We start from the raw sequence: 17,811 nt of genomic DNA, 5'->3' as shown, positions 1-17,811 counted from the left end.
TTATAGTATGTACATTACATTTTTTGTGTGACAGTGCAATATGATACATGCTAAACATCTTTGAATGTTGGTCATAGCGTGTAAATATTTTCAACGTTAGTTGTGCGTCCATGACTGGAGGCCAGTAGCATGCTATCGTCATATTTCTAATACTATACTAACCATATGCACTGTATTACTATATACTGTACACACTCCTGCAATGACACATGACGCAAAGTCATACTTGAGTTGTCAAACCATTTTGTGTATTTCAAGTCAAACAACAACAAATCATTCGAACAAATTGATCATTATATTAAATGTAATTATTCATATTAAAACAACAACAGATTGAGTTGTAAAATAAAGTCTAAAAATCGTTTTAACAATGACTCTCCTAAAGAGTTCAGACCAAAATGTCACCCATCATGCACAGCACTTGTCTTGTTCAATATTTCAACGCATATCTTTTGTCTATACTAACTTGTCTGTATTTTATTGTTAATTTTATTTTTCACATGTAAATATTATGTAACATGTCTCAATGCTAAGGGAAGCACGGTGGTACTGGGGTTAGTGCATGTGCCTCACAATACAAAGGTCCTGAGATCAATCCCGGGCTCGGGATCTTTCTGTGTGGAGTTTGCATGTTCTCGCCGTGACTGCGTGGGTTCCCTACGGGTACTCCGGCTTCCTCCCACCTCCAAAGACATGCACCTGGGGATAGGTTGATTGGCAACACTAAATTGGCAATATGTGTGAATGTGAGTGTGAATGTTGCCTGTCCATCTGTGTTGGCCCTGCGATGACTTGGCGACTTGTCCAGGGTGTACCCCGCCTTCCGCCCGAATGCAGCTGAGATAGGCTCCAGCGCCCCCCGCGATCCCAAAAGGGACAAGCGGTAGAAAATGGATGGATGGATGGATGGGTCTCAATGCTAGTAGAAATTTAAGTTAAATTGTCTAACAAAGAATCCTTATCTTGTACAGAGTGATACTTGTAAGTCATTGTGTACACGTGTAGTACTACTATGCTATGTGCACTTTTTCAGATGCCACTTTTTCACAGTGGAAGTTGCGCTTCATCACAATTACTGAATGTTTGCATTGACTTTACTTTTTATGCTGCAAATGTACTTGATCTTCACATCAACTGCATTGTACTGCAGACAGTATGCGTGATGTTTGTTCTTGTTGTTTGTCCTTCTTTCCACTGGAGATGGTCTATTCTATATTTGCTTTGCCTGCAATAATTTCAACCAAAAATCAAGCCAAAACAGGGGTTTCCTTGTTAATCTAAAAGCTTGGAGTGCTCTATTCGCGTAATGGTCCAGTCTGGTGCCACTCCTTTAGTGAACTCCCTTTGAAACCTGCACAGAAAACAGACAATTCAATCTATACAATCAATAAATAAACAACAGTACAATCAGTTCAATAAACACCCAGTAAAATCAGTATAACTACACAGTACAATCAGCATAATAAGCACAATGGGGAGGCACGGCCTCACCTGCCATCATGGAAAGAAAAAGAAAAGTAAAAAGAAAAAAAAAAAATTAAATTGTTATATGTATCCAGTGATTATACTAAAGTTATTTTCCATTTAACTTCACCAGTTTTACATTATTTTTATTTTTATTTTCACATTTGCCGTTCAGACAAAGAGCAGCTCGAAGACCTCAATGAAAAATAAAACTTATGGACCCAGATTTCCCTCGCCCGGACGCGGGTCACCGGGGCCCCCCTCTGGAGCCAGGCCCGGAGGTGGTGCACGATGGCGAGCGCCTGGTGGCCGGGCCTGTCCCCATGGGGCCCCTCCAATGGGCTCACCACCCATAGCAGGGGTCATAGAGGTCGGGTGCGATGTGAGCTGGGCGGCAGCCGAAGGCAGGGCACTTGGCGGTCCAATCCTCGGCTACAGAAGCTAGCTCTTGGGACGTGGAACGTCACCTCGCTGGGGGGGAAGGAGCCTGAGCTAGTGCGCGAGGTGGAGAAGTTCCGACTAGACATAGTCGGACTCACTTCGACGCACAGCAAGGGCTCTGGAACCAGTTCTCTCGAGAGGGGATGGACTCTCTTCTACTCTGGCGTTGCCGGCAGTGAGAGGCGACGGGCTGGGATGGCAATTCTTGTTGCCCCCCCGGCTCAGAGCCTGCATGTTGGAGTTCAACCCGGTGGACGAGAGGGTAGCTTCCCTCCGCCTTCGGGTGGGGTAACGGGTCCTGACTGTGGTTTGCGCTTACGCGCCAAACCGCAGCTCAGAGTACCCACCCTTTTAGGATTCACTCGAGGGAGTACTTTAGAGTGCTCCCCCGGGTGATTCCCTCGTTCTACTGGGGGACTTCAATGCTCATGTTGGCAGCGACAGTGAAACCTGGAGAGGGAGAGATTGGGAAGAATGGCTACCCGGATCTGAACCCGAGCGGTGTTTTGTTATTGGACTTTTGTGCCCGTCACAGATTGTCCATAACAAACACCATGTTCAAACATAAGGGTGTCCATATGTGCACTTGGCACCAGGACACCCTAGGCCGCGGTTCCATGATCGACTTTGTAGTTGTGTCGTCGGATTTGCGGCCGCATGTTTTGGACACTCGGTTGAAGAGAGGGGCGGAGCTTTCTACCGATCACCACCTGGTGGTGAGTTGGCTGCGATGGTGGGGGAGGATGCCGGACAGACCTGGCAGGCCCAAACGCATTGTGAGGGTTTGCTGGGAACGTCTGGCAGAGTCTCCTGTCAGAGAGAGTTTCAATTCCCACCTCCGGAAGAACTTTGAACATGTCACGAGGGAGGTGCTGGACATTGAGCCCGAATGGACCATGTTCCGCACCTCTATTGTCGAGGCGGCTGATTGGAGCTGTGGCCGTAAGGTAGTTGGTGCCTGTCGTGGCGGTAATCCTAGAACCCGTTGGTGGACACCGGCGGTGAGGGATGCCGTCAAGCTGAAGGAGTCCTATCGGGTTCTTTTGGCTCATAGGACTCCTGAGGCAGCGGACAGGTACCGACAGGCCAAGCCGTGTGCGGCTTCGGCGGTTGCGGAGGCAAAAACTCGGACATGGGAGGAGTTCGGGGAAGCCATGGAAAACGACTTCCGGACGGCTTCGAAGCGATTCTGGACCACCATCAACCGCCTCAGGAAGGGGAAGCAGTGCACTATCAACACCGTGTATGGTGAGGATGGTGTTCTGCTGACCTCGACTGCGGATGTTGTGGATCGGTGGAGGGAATACTTCGAAGACCTCCTCAATCCCACCAACACGTCTTCCTATGAGGATACTTCCTCATAGGAAGACGTGTTGGTGCCTGGGGAATCTGTGGTGGGCTCTCCTATTTCTGGGGCTGAGGTTGCTGAGGTAGTTAAAAAGCTCCTCGGTGGCAAGGCCCCGGGGGTGGATGAGATCCGCCCAGAGTTCCTTAAGGCTCTGGATGCTGTGGGGCTGTCTTGGTTGACAAGACTCTGCAGCATCGCGTGGACATCGGGGGCGGTACCTCTAGATTGGCAGACCGGGGTGGCGGTTCCTCTCTTTAAGAAGGGGAACCGTAGGGTGTGTTCTAACTATCGTGGGATCACACTCCTCAGCCTTCCCGGTAAGGTCTATTCAGGTGTGCTGGAGAGGAGGCTACGCCGGATAGTCGAACCTCGGATTCAGGAGGAACAGTGTGGTTTTCGTCCTGGTCGTGGAACTGTGGACCAGCTCTATACTCTCGGCAGGGTCCTTGAGGGTGCATGGGAGTTTGCCCAACCAGTCTACATGTGTTTTGTGGACTTGGAGAAGGCATTCGATCGTGTCCCTCGGGAAGTCCTGTGGGGAGTGCTCAGAGAGTATGGGGTATCGGACTGTCTGATTGTGGCGGTCCGCCCCCTGTATGATCAGTGCCAGAGTTTGGTCCGCATTGCCGGCAGTAAGTCGGACACGTTTCCAGTGAGAGTTGGACTCCGCCAAGGCTGCCCTTTGTCACCGATTCTGTTCATAACTTTTATGGACAGAATTTCTAGGCGCAGTCAAGGCGTTGAGGGGATCTGGTTTGGTGGCTGCAGGATTAGGTCTCTGCTTTTTGCAGATGATGTGGTCCTGATGGCTTCATCTGGCCAGGATCTTCAGCTCTCGCTGGATCGGTTCGCAGCTGAGTGTGAAGCGACTGGGATGAGAATCAGCACCTACAAGTCCGAATCCATGGTTCTTGCCCGGAAAAGGGTGGAGTGCCATCTCCGGGTTGCGGAGGAGACCCTGCCCCAAGTGGAGGAGTTCAAGTACCTCGGAGTCTTGTTCACGAGTGAGGGAAGAGTGCATCGTGAGATCGACAGGCGGATCGGTGCGGCGTCTTCAGTAATGCGGACGCTGTATCGATCCGTTGTGGTGAAGAAGGAGCTGAGCCGGTAGGCAAAGCTCTCAATTTACCGGTCGATCTACGTTCCCATCCTCACCTATGGTCATGAGCTTCGGGTTACGACCGAAAGGACAAGATCACGGGTACAAGCGGCCCAAACGAGTTTCCTCCGCCGGGTGGCGGGGCTCTCCCTTAGAGATAGGGTGAGAAGCTCTGCCATCCGGGGGGAGTTCAAAGTAAAGCCGCTGCTCCTCCACATCGAGAGGAGCCAGATGAGGTGGTTCGGGCATCTGGTCAGGATGCCGCCCGAACGCCTCCCTAGGGAGGTGTTTAGGGCACGTCCGGCCACGGGGAAGACCCAGGACACGTTGGGAAGACTATGTCTCCCGGCTGGCCTGGGAACGCCTCGGGATCGCCCGGGAGGAGCTGGACGAAGTGGCTGGGGAGAGGGAAGTCTGGGCTTCCCTGCTTAAGCTGCTGCCCCCGCGACCCGACCTCGGATAAGCGGAAGAAGATGGATGGATGGATGCAATTTGCCGTTCAAATACTGAGAAGAGACGGTGCGGTGATCAGCAGCCAGTTGAGGCACGTCACTGCGTTGTGCCGCAACATGGATTGTGCGCAATGACTCGGCTAACTGCTGGCTTGCTGTGCAGTGAGACTGTATTGCTATATGAATTATATTATACATTTCCATATTTCAGTTAGCTGAGGTATATAATGTATAGTGTATTTTGTCAACACCTGTATGTGTGTAACATATTTCTTGTGCTGAGCGATCATAAAACTGGAGGCTCGTCTAATAACCCCGCCTCCTGGTGCCAAGCACCTCCGCCGCAGAATGCACCGCCCGACGGGAGCGCCACACCAACCAAAGCCCACACCCAAACCCTCCATGTGCAAGACCGAATCCACCCCAAAAAAGTCACTTAACAAGAAGCCAAAAAGTGCAAAAACAACAATGCTCGCGCGGCACGCCGGAGGAGCCGTGAACAGGGACACAACATTAGGTACACCTGCAGACTGCAGCGCGGATTTCATATTTCATTCATTCACAACTCTTCCAACACGAACACCACTGCTCCCGCACTTATAAGTAAAGGTATGACCATAATAACATTTTTTTTAATTAAATGTGCTTTTTTGTGTGCTACAGTTTGTAAGTGTAAAGTTAAAGGCCTACTGAAATGAATTTTTTTTATTTAAACGGGGATAGCAGATCTATTCTATGTGTCATACTTGATCATTTCGCGATATTGCCATATTTTTGCTGAAAGGATTTAGTATAGAACAACGACGATAAAGATTGCAACTTTTGGTATCTGATAAAAAAAAGGCTTGCACCTACCGGAAGTAGCGTGACGTAGTCAGTTGAACATATACGCAAAGTTCCCTATTGTTTACAATGATGGCCGCATGAAGTGAGAGAGATTCGGACCGAGAAAGCGACAATTTCCCCATTAATTTGAGCGAGGATGAAAGATTTGTGGATGAGTAAAGTGCAAGTGAAGGACTAGTGGGGAGTTGAAGCTATTCAGATAGGGAAGATGCTGTGAGAGCCGGGGGTGACCTGATATTCAGCTGGGAATGACTACAACAGTAAATAAACACAAGACATATATATACTCTATTAGCCACAACACAACCAGGCTTATATTTAATATGCCACAAATTAATCCTGCATAAAAACACCTGCGTGTTTGTTATGCTAGCTCCTAGCTCCTCTGCTAGCTCCTAGCTCCATAGAACACGCCAATACAATTCAAACACCTGATCAACACACACAATCACTCAGCCCAAAAGACCGTTTACCTAACCCAAGGTTCATAAAGCTTATATATTTTTAAAAAGTTACGTACGTGACGCGCACATACGGTCAAGTTATCGAATGTTTAGCAGCCAAGGCTGCATACTCACGGTACCTGATATTCAGCTGGGAATGACTACAACAGTAAATAAACACAAGACATATATATACTCTATTAGCCACAACACAACCAGGCTTATATTTAATATGCCACAAATTAATCCTGCATAATAACACCTGCGTGTTTGTTATGCTAGCTCCTAGCTCCTCTGCTAGCTCCTAGCTCCATAGAACACGCCAATACAATTCAAACACCCGATCAACACACACAATCACTCAGCCCAAAAGACCGTTCACCTAACCCAAGGTTCATAAAGCTTATATATTTTTAAAAAGTTACGTACGTGACGCGCACTTACGGTACGGTACGTGTTATGCTAGCTCCTAGCTCCTCTGCTAGCTCCTAGCTCCATAGAACACGCCAATACAATTCAAACACATGATCAACACACACAATCACTCAGCCCAAAAGACCGTTCACCTAACCCAAGGTTCATAAAGCTTATATATTTTAAAAAAGTTACGTACATACGCAAAAAAAAGCCAAAGCTGCATACTCACAGTAGCACGTCTGCGTCTTTGTCATCCAAATCAAAGTAATCCTGGTAAGAGTCTGTGTTGTCCCAGTTCTCTACAGGCGTCTGTGTATCCAAATCAAAAGTCCTCCTGGTTAGAGTCTCTGTTATCCGAGTTCTTCCATCTTGACTGCATCTTTCGGGAATGTAAACAAAGAAGCGCCGGCTGTGTACTGTTGTGGCTGACTACGTTCGAAAAATACGTCCATTTCGCACCGACAACTTTCTTCTTTGCTTGCTTGGCTTCCTTCTCCATAATGCAATGAACATGATTGAAACAGATTCACGAACACAGATGTCCAGAATACTGTGGAATTATGAAATGAAAACAGAGCGTTTTCGTATCGGCTTCAATGTGGAAGGCATACCCGTGTTCGTCGGGCTACGTCACGCGCATACGTCATCCTCAGAGGCGTTTCGAACCGGAAGTTTAGCGGCAAATTTAAAATGTCACTTTATAAGTTAACCCGGCCGTATTGGCATGTGTTATAATGTTAAGATTTCATCATTGATATATAAACTATCAGACTGCGTGGTCGGTAGTAGTGGGTTTCAGTAGGCCTTTAAAGTACCAATGATTGTCACACACACACTAGGTGTGGTGAAATTTGTCCTCTGCATTTGACCCATCCCCTTGTTCACCCCCTGGGAGGTGAGGGGAGCAGTGGGCAGCAGTGGGCTGATAGTTTATATATATCAATGATGAAATCCTAACATTGCAACACATGCCAATACAGCCGGGTTAACTTATAAAGTGCAATGTTAAATTCCCCGGGGAACTTCCGGTTGAAAACGTCTAGATATGAGACGTTTGCGCGTGACGTCAATGGTTGAAACGTAAGTATTCAGACATCATTGTATTCAATACAAAAAGCTCTGTTTCCATCGCAAAATTCCACAGTATTCTGGACATCTGTGTTGGTGAATCTTTTGCAATTTGTTTAATGAACAATGAAGACTGCAAAGAAGAAAGCTGTAGGTGGGATCGGTGTATTAGCGGCTGGCTGCAGCAACACAACCAGAAGGACTTTGATTTGGATAGCAGACGCGCTATCCGACGCTAACCGCCGACCGAATCAGTGATCGGGTGAAGTCCTTCGTCGCTCCGTCGATCGCTGGAACGCAGGTGAGCACGGGTGTTGATGAGCAAATGAGGGCTGGCGTAGGTGGATAGCTAATGTTTTTAGCATAGCTCTGTGAGGTCCCATAGCTAATTTAGCTTCAATTGCATCGTTAGCAACAGCATTGTTAAGCTTCGCCAGGCTGGAAAGCATTAACCGTGTTGTTACAGGTCCAGGGTTTAATAGTATTGTTGATTTTCTGTCTATCCTTCCAGTCAGGGGCTTATTTCTTTTGTTTCTATATGCAGTTAAGCCCGATGCTATCACGTTAGCTCCGTAGCTAAAGTGTTTCGCAGATGTATTGTCGTGGAGATAAAAGTCACTGTGAATGTCCATTTCGCGTTCTCGACTCTCATTTTCAAGAGGATAGAGTATCCGAGGTGGTTTAAAATACAAATCTGTGATCCACAATAGAAAAAGGAGAGAGTGTGGAATCCAATAAGCCCTTGTACCTAAGTTACGGTCAGAGCGAAAAAAGATATGTCCTGCACTGCACTCTAGTCCTTCACTCTAACGTTCCTCATCCACAAATCTTTCATCCTCGCTCAAATTAATGGGGTAATCGTCGCTTTCTCGGTCCGAATCACTCTCGCTGCATTGAAAACAATGGGGAAATGTGAGGAGCCTTTCAACCTGTGACATCACGCTACTTCCGGTACAGGCAAGGCTTTTTTAATCAGCGACCAAAAGTTGCAACTTTATCGTCGATGTTCTCTACTAAATCCTTTCAGCAAAAATATGGCAATATCGTGAAATGATCAAGTATGACACACAGAATGGATCTGCTATCCCCGTTTAAATAAAAAAAATTCATTTCAGTAGGCCTTTAACCGCGGCACCTGCCGCGACAGCCCATGCCATTTGCTGTAATGCCCTAAAAATTTACCAACATTTATGGCAACAACATGCCGTGACCGCCCTTGACTTTTTACTTGTTAATGGCAGAGGTGGGACCAAGTCATTGCTTTGCAAGTCACAAGTAAGTCTCAAGTCTTTGCCCTCAAGTCTCGAGTCAAGTCCCGAGTCAAGACAGGCAAGTCCCGAGTCAAGTCCAAAGTCAAGACTGGAAAGTCTCAAGTCAAGTCCCAAGTCCTGCATTTTGAGTTTCGAGTCCTTTCAAGTCCTTTTAACCACAGACTAATATATTTACACAGATTGTGTATGCTTTTAAAACGCTGTATTTATTTATTAAAACAAGTGCATTTGAAATTGCAGGAAAAAAAATAGTGCTGACATTGCACTTCATAATAGCACTATTAACCAGTTATTTTAAACATTTAACTCATTCCTTTACAGAATAAACCCATTTGAAAAAACAAGTGCAACTGTACTTATTTGTACAAAAGTGTTAACATTGCATTTCCATGGCATATTGCATTGTAACTAGTTCCACAGCAGTTTCTATCCTGTTCTTATCTTATCTCATTGATCTCATCTCATACGGTATGTGTGTTTATGTGTGCGTACACATGAAAAACATAACAAATACGTGAACAAAATAATGAACAGAGTTGTACTTTTTAGATGTCAGGGCCCCATGCAATATGTACATATATTTTTAATATAGTATACATTTTAACTGACCTTTATTTTACTATGTTTGTCTTTTTGTAGGTGGCTAAAATATGCGGTGCTGCTGACCGCCGTCTAACGTTACGTTACTGTGTGCGATACATTGACTAACGCAACGTTTAGTGTAGGTACCTCATGCAACCCTGCTTAAAAAAATCACTCGAGAAAATGTATGAATAAGGTAGCGAACTGCAGTGGATGCAACATATTGCCGTGTTGGCAATGACGTTATAACCATAGACATCTTATAACTAGACGCATCATTGGCAATTTGGCTGTCATCTTGAAGTGGTGATGAGGAGCCGGCGAACAGCCTAAACTGACAGTTGACAGGTAGAAAACAAAGATGCCGGGCTGGTGTTCAGCGTTTTCCTACTCAAATGAGCGGACTGTTGAAAATAGGAATCGGGGGATTACTTTTCACAAGTAAGATTTAACATTAATGTACTATTGGTTGTATTTTATGAAAATAATATTACCACAGAGTTGAGAAGGAGCAAATATCTTCAATATTTGTATGTGAAAATCACAAATAAATCTTCTGGGGGAGGATGACCCCCCTACAGGGGTTTGGTTTACAAACTTTCAGCCCCCACCTAAAACAAAATTCACCAGCCGCCCCTGATTATGATGCATTCTCATTTTAGGCAAAATATTAGACAATACTTTCTTAACAGTATAATTGTAACGAGGAATAAGTCTTCAAGTAACAATATTCAAATACTAACATTGTTGGGTAAGACAGCATTTGGTTTTATTCTACATCCAGTGAAACAGATTGGTGGTTTTAGCTGATATAAAGACTTTCAGGTGTTTATTTATGTTTAAGTATTTGGCAGACGCTTTTATCCAAAGCGACATACATAAAAAATACATATATAACAATCACTGTAAACATTATCATTTAAGGGAAGAATGTAATAGAAAACATCAATACAAAGTGTCAAGACAGAATAAACTCTCTGCTGCTGCAGCAACAGAGATACAGTCTATAAGATATATAGATATCTAATATATTCATACATTGTTTATGTAGGATATACGCATGTTTATATAACCTAATCATATTGTTTCTTCAATTTAAAAATAGCTGACCTTTTTTTCCCCCTTCTCTGGGATTATATTCCCAGTTTTGATCTCGGACGTCTGTATAAGAATATTATATTACTGTTAAGCAATCTATGAATAATAAAACACGCCAAAACATGTGTCCTTTATCATAGCTACACGTATGACAAAAAAAGCGCGTGAAAATCAGTGGTATTCAGTGAGGTAAGATGAATTAAATGCGCTGACAGTTCATTGCTCCTGCCAAATGAATTGCACTAGTGGAGCGGATCACCACTCCAAGATGGCGGCCCCGCGTCTCGTCTGCGCCTGTAGGCAGTAGCGCTCCATGCTGCGTCTACTTATAAGATGTCTATGGTTATAACGTTAGCAGTGAGTTTACAGCCTCACTGATTTAACTACACAGCAAATAAAAGTCACGTTACTTAGCCAATAAACGTTAGCTTACATTCAAAACTTACCCTTCTTTGTGCAACTTCAAATGTCGAACGAAGTTGGAAGTTGTTACGTCTCCGACTGTAATATTCGAACCGCGTGATTTGCATAGGCCTATTCGTTTTTTGTTGACCGAGTCGTAGTTTTAATACCCGAACGAAATTAACTTTGGCATAATTGTTTCTCACTGCCGCATTGTTTGACAATTCTTCTTCATTGGTTGTCCTGCAATTTGATTGGATGAGAGCTGTGGGATGAAAACAACGTAGATCTAATTTGATTGGCTGTTGTAGTGAGAGCACACCAGCTGACAGGAACAACACGCTGATAGACACAGACGGAGAAAAGGAAAAATACGGAGCGGCGCGCTCCCAAATAACTTTTTAATCTTTGGGTTTTGGGGAAAGTAGCAAGTCATGTCAAGTCAAAAGGCTCAAGTCCAAGTGAAGTCACAAGTCATTGATGTTAAAGTCTAAGTCGAGTTGCAAATCTCTTTACATTTTGTCAAGTCGAGTCCAAAGTCATCAAATTCATGACTCGAGTCTGACTCGAGTCCAAGTCATGTGACTCGAGTCCACACCTCTGGTTAATGGAGTAAGGATGTAACGATAAACGGTATAATGATAGACAGCGGTAACATTCCAGACGGTTAGTAACACAGTTTAAATTTGTATTTACCGAAAAGCCGTCATTTAGTAATTTAGTAATGCATTTTAGGCAACTGCTTACTTCCTGAATACTGAAGCGCCGCAGAGTCTGCGCATGCGCACTTGAGCCGTTCGGCTAGGGAAACATGGACTTGGTTTTGAAAATGTTCCCTCCGAGCTAATGGAGCCAATCGCTTCGTTTCAATCGCTTCTACTTTTGCGGAGTCGCAGTGTGCGATTAAGAGCGCAAAGAGGAGAACAATATTTGATGTTGCAGTTTCATTTTGAACATGCAGCTGGCGTCCTTTCGCCAGCTGCTGGGACTGACAGTTACATGCTGCAGGCGATGCGTCGAGAACACTGTCACAACTTGTTTACAAAGTTTGTAGTTTGTTTACTGGGATGTTCATTCGTCCTTTATTTAACTGCTAACTTTGTTAGTGTTCCAATAACATCAATAGTAGCTAACATGTTTTGTCATCTCATTAAAGGCCTACTGAAACCCACTACTACCGACCACGCAGTCTGATAGTTTATATATCAATGATGAAATCTTAACATTATAACACATGCCAATACGGCCGGGTTAACTTATAAAGTGACATTTTAAATTTGCCGCTAAACTTCCGGTTCGAAACGCCTCTGAGGATGACGTATGCGCGTGACGTAGCCCGACGAACACGGGTATGCCTTCCACATTGAAGCCGATACGAAAACGCTCTGTTTTCATTTCATAATTCCACAGTATTCTGGACATCTGTGTTCGTGAATCTGTTTCAATCATGTTCATTGCATTATGGAGAAGGAAGCCAAGCAAGCAAAGAAGAAAGTTGTCGGTGCGAAATGGACGTATTTTTCGAACGTAGTCAGCCACAACAGTACACAGCCGGCGCTTCTTTGTTTACATTCCCGAAAGATGCAGTCAAGATGGAAGAACTCGGATAACAGAGACTCTAACCAGGAGGACTTTTGACTTCGATACACAGACGCCTGTAGAGAACTGGGACAACACAGACTCTTACCAGGATTACTTTGATTTGGATGACAAAGATGCAGACGTGCTACTGTGAGTATGCAGCTTTGGCTTCTAAACATTTGATCGCTTGACCGTATGTGCGCAACTTTTTTTTGCGTATGTACGTAACTTTTTTTAAATATATAAGCTTTATGAACCTTGGGTTAGGTGAACGGTCTTTTGGGCTGAGTGATTGTGTGTGTTGATCAGGTGTTTGAATTGTATTGGCGTGTTCTATGGAGCTAGGAGCTAGCATAGGAGCTAGGAGTTAGCATAACAAAGACGTAGGTGTTTTTATGCAGGATTAATTTGTGTCATATTAAATATAAGCCTGGTTGTGTTGTGGCTAATAGAGTAAATATATGTCTTGTGTTTATTTACTGTTTTAGTCATTCACAGCTGAATACCAGGTACCGTGAGTATGCAGCCTTGGCTGCTAAACATTTGATAGCTTGACCGTACGTGCGCGTCACGTACGTAAATTTTTAAAAATATATAAGCTTTATGAACCTTGGGTTAGGTGAACTGTCTTTTGGGCTGAGTGATTGTGTGTGTTGATCAGGTGTTTGAATTGTATTGGCGTGTTCTATGGAGCTAGGAGCTAGCATAGGAGCTAGGAGTTAGCATAACAAAGACGTAGGTGTTTTTATGCAGGATTAATTTGTGTCATATTAAATATAAGCCTGGTTGTGTTGTGGCTAATAGAGTAAATATATGTCTTGTGTTTATTTACTGTTTTAGTCATTCCCAGCTGAATACCAGGTACCGTGAGTATGCAGCCTTGGCTGCTAAACATTTGATAGCTTGACCGTACGTGCACGTCACGTACGTAACTTTTTAAAAATATATGAGCTTTATGAACCTTGGGTTAGGTGAACGATCTTTTGGGCTGAGTGATTGTGTGTGTTGATCAGGTGTTTGAATTGTATTGGCGTGTTCTATGGAGCTAGGAGCTAGCATAGGAGCTAGGAGCTAATTTGTGGCATATTAAATATAAGCCTGGTTGTGTTGTGGCTAATAGAGTATATATATGTCTTGTGTTTATTTACTGTTGTAGTCATTCCCAGCTGAATATCAGGTCACCCCCGGCTCTCACAGCATCTTCCCTATCTGAATAGCTTCAACTCCCCACTAGTCCTTCACTTGCACTTTACTCATCCACAAATCTTTCATCCTCGCTGAAATTAATGGGGAAATTGTCGCTTTCTCGGTCCGAATCTCTCTCACTTCATGCAGCCATCATTGTAAACAATAGGGAACTTTGCGTATATGTTCAATTGACTACGTCACGCTACTTCCGGTAGGGGCAAGCCTTTTTTTTATCAGATACCAAAAGTTGCAATCTTTATCGTCGTTGTTCTATACTAAATCCTTTCAGCAAAAATATGGCAATATCGCGAAATGATCAAGTATGACACATAGAATAGATCTGCTATCCCCGTTTAAATAAAAAAAATTCATTTCAGTAGGCCTTTAAATTGAACGCTGGCTGAGTTGTCCGGGAGGCACAAAGATTGTGTGTTAGATGTGGTAGGTATCACTCTTTATTTTTGTTGGCTAAACTGTTGCACTGAAGTACATGGATGTTGTTGAAGAACAAACCTTGTTTTTTGTTTTTTTTTACTTTATCTTCATTTGCCAAACTGCTTTGTGTTTTATATTGATATCAAAAAGTAAACACCATGTTTTTTTTTACATTACTTCTTTTTTTCATTCCACAAAGTAATTACTTTAAAAATCCTTCATGTGACATAGCATTGTGTTAATGTTTTATGGTGCGTAGTTAATTCCTATATGACATATTTCTACTCAAACTCTCGATAGAGCTGTTCTGATACAGCATGTTCATGTACACACATCAGTACATGTAAATGTACATAACTTAAAGAACACCTCTCTGTATGAAAATGTAAATGATTTTTTATTACATGATGCGTTTATCCATAAAGGCATCATGTAATAAAAAATCTGACACGCTGATACTATTAATTAACAAAAACACAAATATTTGTATTTAAATATATAGATCGAGAATGAGAGCATTTTAATAAGATATTACAAATTACATGATGGCGTCGCATTCACACTCCAACACTGCTTTACCAAACATAGTAAATAGTCATGATTAATAATCGTTATTTCAATATTGATAACAATTATCTTAATTATTATTTTGTCCATAATTGTGCAGTCCTATGTGTAAGACTTGACCTCATATATTAACACTATTTTTATCTATATGAAAAAAAAGTGCAGTTATGTCTTTATATCCATAAGTTGCCATCTTGAGAATTTTTCACATTTATTTTGTTGTATTTATAGTATTATTTTTTCTGCCATATTCCTAACCTAACCTATCCCATAACCCCAAAGGGTCGTTGGGGCACCACAGACGATCTGTTGACCAGCTCTCTCCATCCCTCTCTGTCCTCAGCAGCTCTCATTGCCTCGGTGAGTTTAAGGTGAGTCCATTCTCCGATGTTATCTTCCCATCTTTTCTTTTGTCTCCCTCGTCTCCTGCCACCTTGTACGGTGCCTTGCAGGATTGTTTTTGCAAGGCCTGAGGATGTGGTGATGTGTCCGTACCACCTCAGTTTCCGCTTTATGACCGTGGTGAGCAGGTCATATTACTTTGTTTATAATGCTTGTGTTGCTTTCATATGCACATTCAGCTTTCTACTACATATATACATTTTGAATGTGTGTTTTAAAAAAAAAACAATTTGGTTTTCAAAAAAGGATTTCAGTACAAGTAGTTTTAGAAAAATTTGAGCACATTTAAAATTACCGCGATAATAATAACCGTGTAACCATGATAACAAATGTTCACACCGTGACATCCCTATAATGGACAATTGTAACGTAATTAATATATATATATATATATATATATATATATATATATATATATATATATATATATATATATATATATATATATATCAGTGACGTGCGGTGAGGTTCATGGCTGGTGAGGCACTGACTTCATCACAGTCAGATTTACAAACATATGAACCCTAAAGAGTATCTTATTCACCATTTGATTGGCAGCAGTTAACGGGTTATGTTTAAAAGCTCATACCAGCATTCTTCCCTGCTTGGCACTCAGCATCAAGGGTTGGAATTGGGGGTTAAATCACCAAAATTATTCCCGGGCGCGGCGCCGCTGCTGCCCACTGCTCCCCACTGCTCCCCTCACCTCCCAGGGGGTGATCAAGGGATGGGTCAAATGCAGAGGAAAAATTTCATCACACCTAGTGTGTGTGACAATCATTGGTACTTTAACTTAACTTTACACATACAAACTGTAGCACACAAAAAAGCACATTTAATAAAAAAAAACATTATTATGGTCTTACCTTTATGTAATATATTGGGTTGGAGGCAATATAACCAGGCGAGGTGATGAAGTACGTCTCTTTACTGTAGACTTCAGAACAGACTCAACACACTTGACGTCAGGTGCGCAACACCACGTAAATCGTTGGCCAACCAAAAAGTAACCCCAGTACGCTATAGCCAACATTAACCAGGAGATGGCAACAGACAAACATAGATCACTCTATTACATTCCTCCCCTTTTAGAAATGTAGAAGTTACTCAAAAGAAATAAACAACCCAACCAAAAAATGCAGCAGCTCAATAAGAAGCTAAAAAGTGCAAAAACAATAATGTTCGTGTTGGAGGAGTTTTGAATGAATTAAATATGAAATCCGTGCTGCAGTCTGCAGGTGTACCTAATGTTGTGGCCCTGCAGTCATTCACAACTCCTCCAACACGAACATTATTGTTTTTGCACTTTTTGGCTTTTTATTAAATAACTTTTTTAAATAGATTCAATCTTGCACGTGGAAAGTTTAAGTGTAGGCTTTAGTTGATATAATACTCCGGTCAGGGGGTGCATTCTACGCCGGGGGTGCATTCTCTACCACCAGGAGGCGGGATTACTGCAAGCCTCAGCCAGTGCGATTTCGCAGCAGTTTTATGATTGCTCAGCACAAGAAACACGTTACACACATACAGTTGTTGAGAAAATACACTGTACATTATATACCTCAGCTAACTAAACTATGGAAATGTATAATATAGTTCATATAGCAATACGGTCTCACTGCACAGCAGGCCAGCAGTTAGCCGAGTCCACAATCCATGGTGAGGCTCAACTGAGTGATGTGCCTCAACTGGCTGCTGATCACCGCAAGTCTCTTCTCAGTATTTGAACGGCAAATGTGAAAATTCAGCGATTTTGAATAAAAATAATCTAAAACTGGTGAAGTTAAATGGAAAATAACTTTATAGTATAATCACTGGATACATATAACAATTTAATTTTTTTTTTTTATTTTTACATTTTTTTTCTTTCCATGATGGCACGTGAGGCCCCGCCTCAATATGAGCCCTCCTTTAAGGCAACACTTGCCTTGACCTTAAAAAGTTAAAATTCCAGGCCTGAATCAGTATAATAAGCACAATGTACAAATCAGTATAAGCATGCAGTAAAATCAGTACATTAACACACGGTAAAATAAGTACAATCACAGTACAATCAACACAGTGTTTCCCACACATTCATTTATTTGTGGCGGCCCGCCACGAAAGAATTACATCCGCCACAAATAGATTTTTTTTTTTTTTGTCCTGTCCAGCTTCTCAGGCAAATCATGTAGTTGATGTAGATGCCCATATAGGCTGTTCAGATTTACTTTAAAAAAGAGAAGTGTAGGATACTTCTCTTGTTGCCTTATTTGTATTTGACCACTACTGTTTTCTGTTTATTTGTTACTGACTGTGGCAGGACACCTCTGCCTCTGTTTCACTTTATGTTGCTGGTAAATAATATGGTTGTAGTAGTAGGCTAGTTAAATTATTTAGTATGCACTAATTAAAGGGGCAGAGCTTTAAGAGACATTTTAGCTTTTATATTTTATAAGATATATTTTTTGGAAGAACCACAATTAATAAATATATTTCAGTGAATAACTTATTGTTCAAATCTGTATATAAATATGTACATAAAGTGTTGTAATTATATTGTAAAATGGATGGATGGATGGACGTTTAAAACAAAACTGTTATTATTAATTAGTAAGTATACATTTTTGAGCCTGTTTAGAGAAAATCCTATCATTGTAGTAAATTATGCAAATTACTCCATGATTTCATGGTGACCACGCCCATAGCCACGCCCCCACCACCACAG

At 42.6% G+C, this 17,811-nt stretch overlaps 1 protein-coding gene across 2 annotated transcripts in view; it reads right to left on the bottom strand.

Moving 5' to 3' along the window:
- Window positions 1–236: 236 nt before the first annotated feature.
- Window positions 237–17,811, bottom strand: part of maip1 (matrix AAA peptidase interacting protein 1) — a 21,174-nt gene continuing 3,599 nt past the window's right edge. For both annotated transcript variants that reach the window (XM_062068552.1, XM_062068554.1), the window contains exon 5: window positions 237–1,351. In XM_062068552.1, coding sequence (XP_061924536.1) covers window positions 1,273–1,351 — 79 coding nt within the window. In that variant the 3' untranslated portion in view covers window positions 237–1,272. The remainder of the gene's footprint in view (window positions 1,352–17,811) is intronic.

The sequence above is a fragment of the Entelurus aequoreus genome, linkage group LG13, assembly GCF_033978785.1.
Source record: "Entelurus aequoreus isolate RoL-2023_Sb linkage group LG13, RoL_Eaeq_v1.1, whole genome shotgun sequence".
Classification (NCBI taxonomy): domain Eukaryota; kingdom Metazoa; phylum Chordata; class Actinopteri; order Syngnathiformes; family Syngnathidae; genus Entelurus; species Entelurus aequoreus.
The sequence above is the reverse complement of the archived record's forward strand: the minus strand, read 5'-3'. Positions and strand labels throughout refer to the sequence as shown.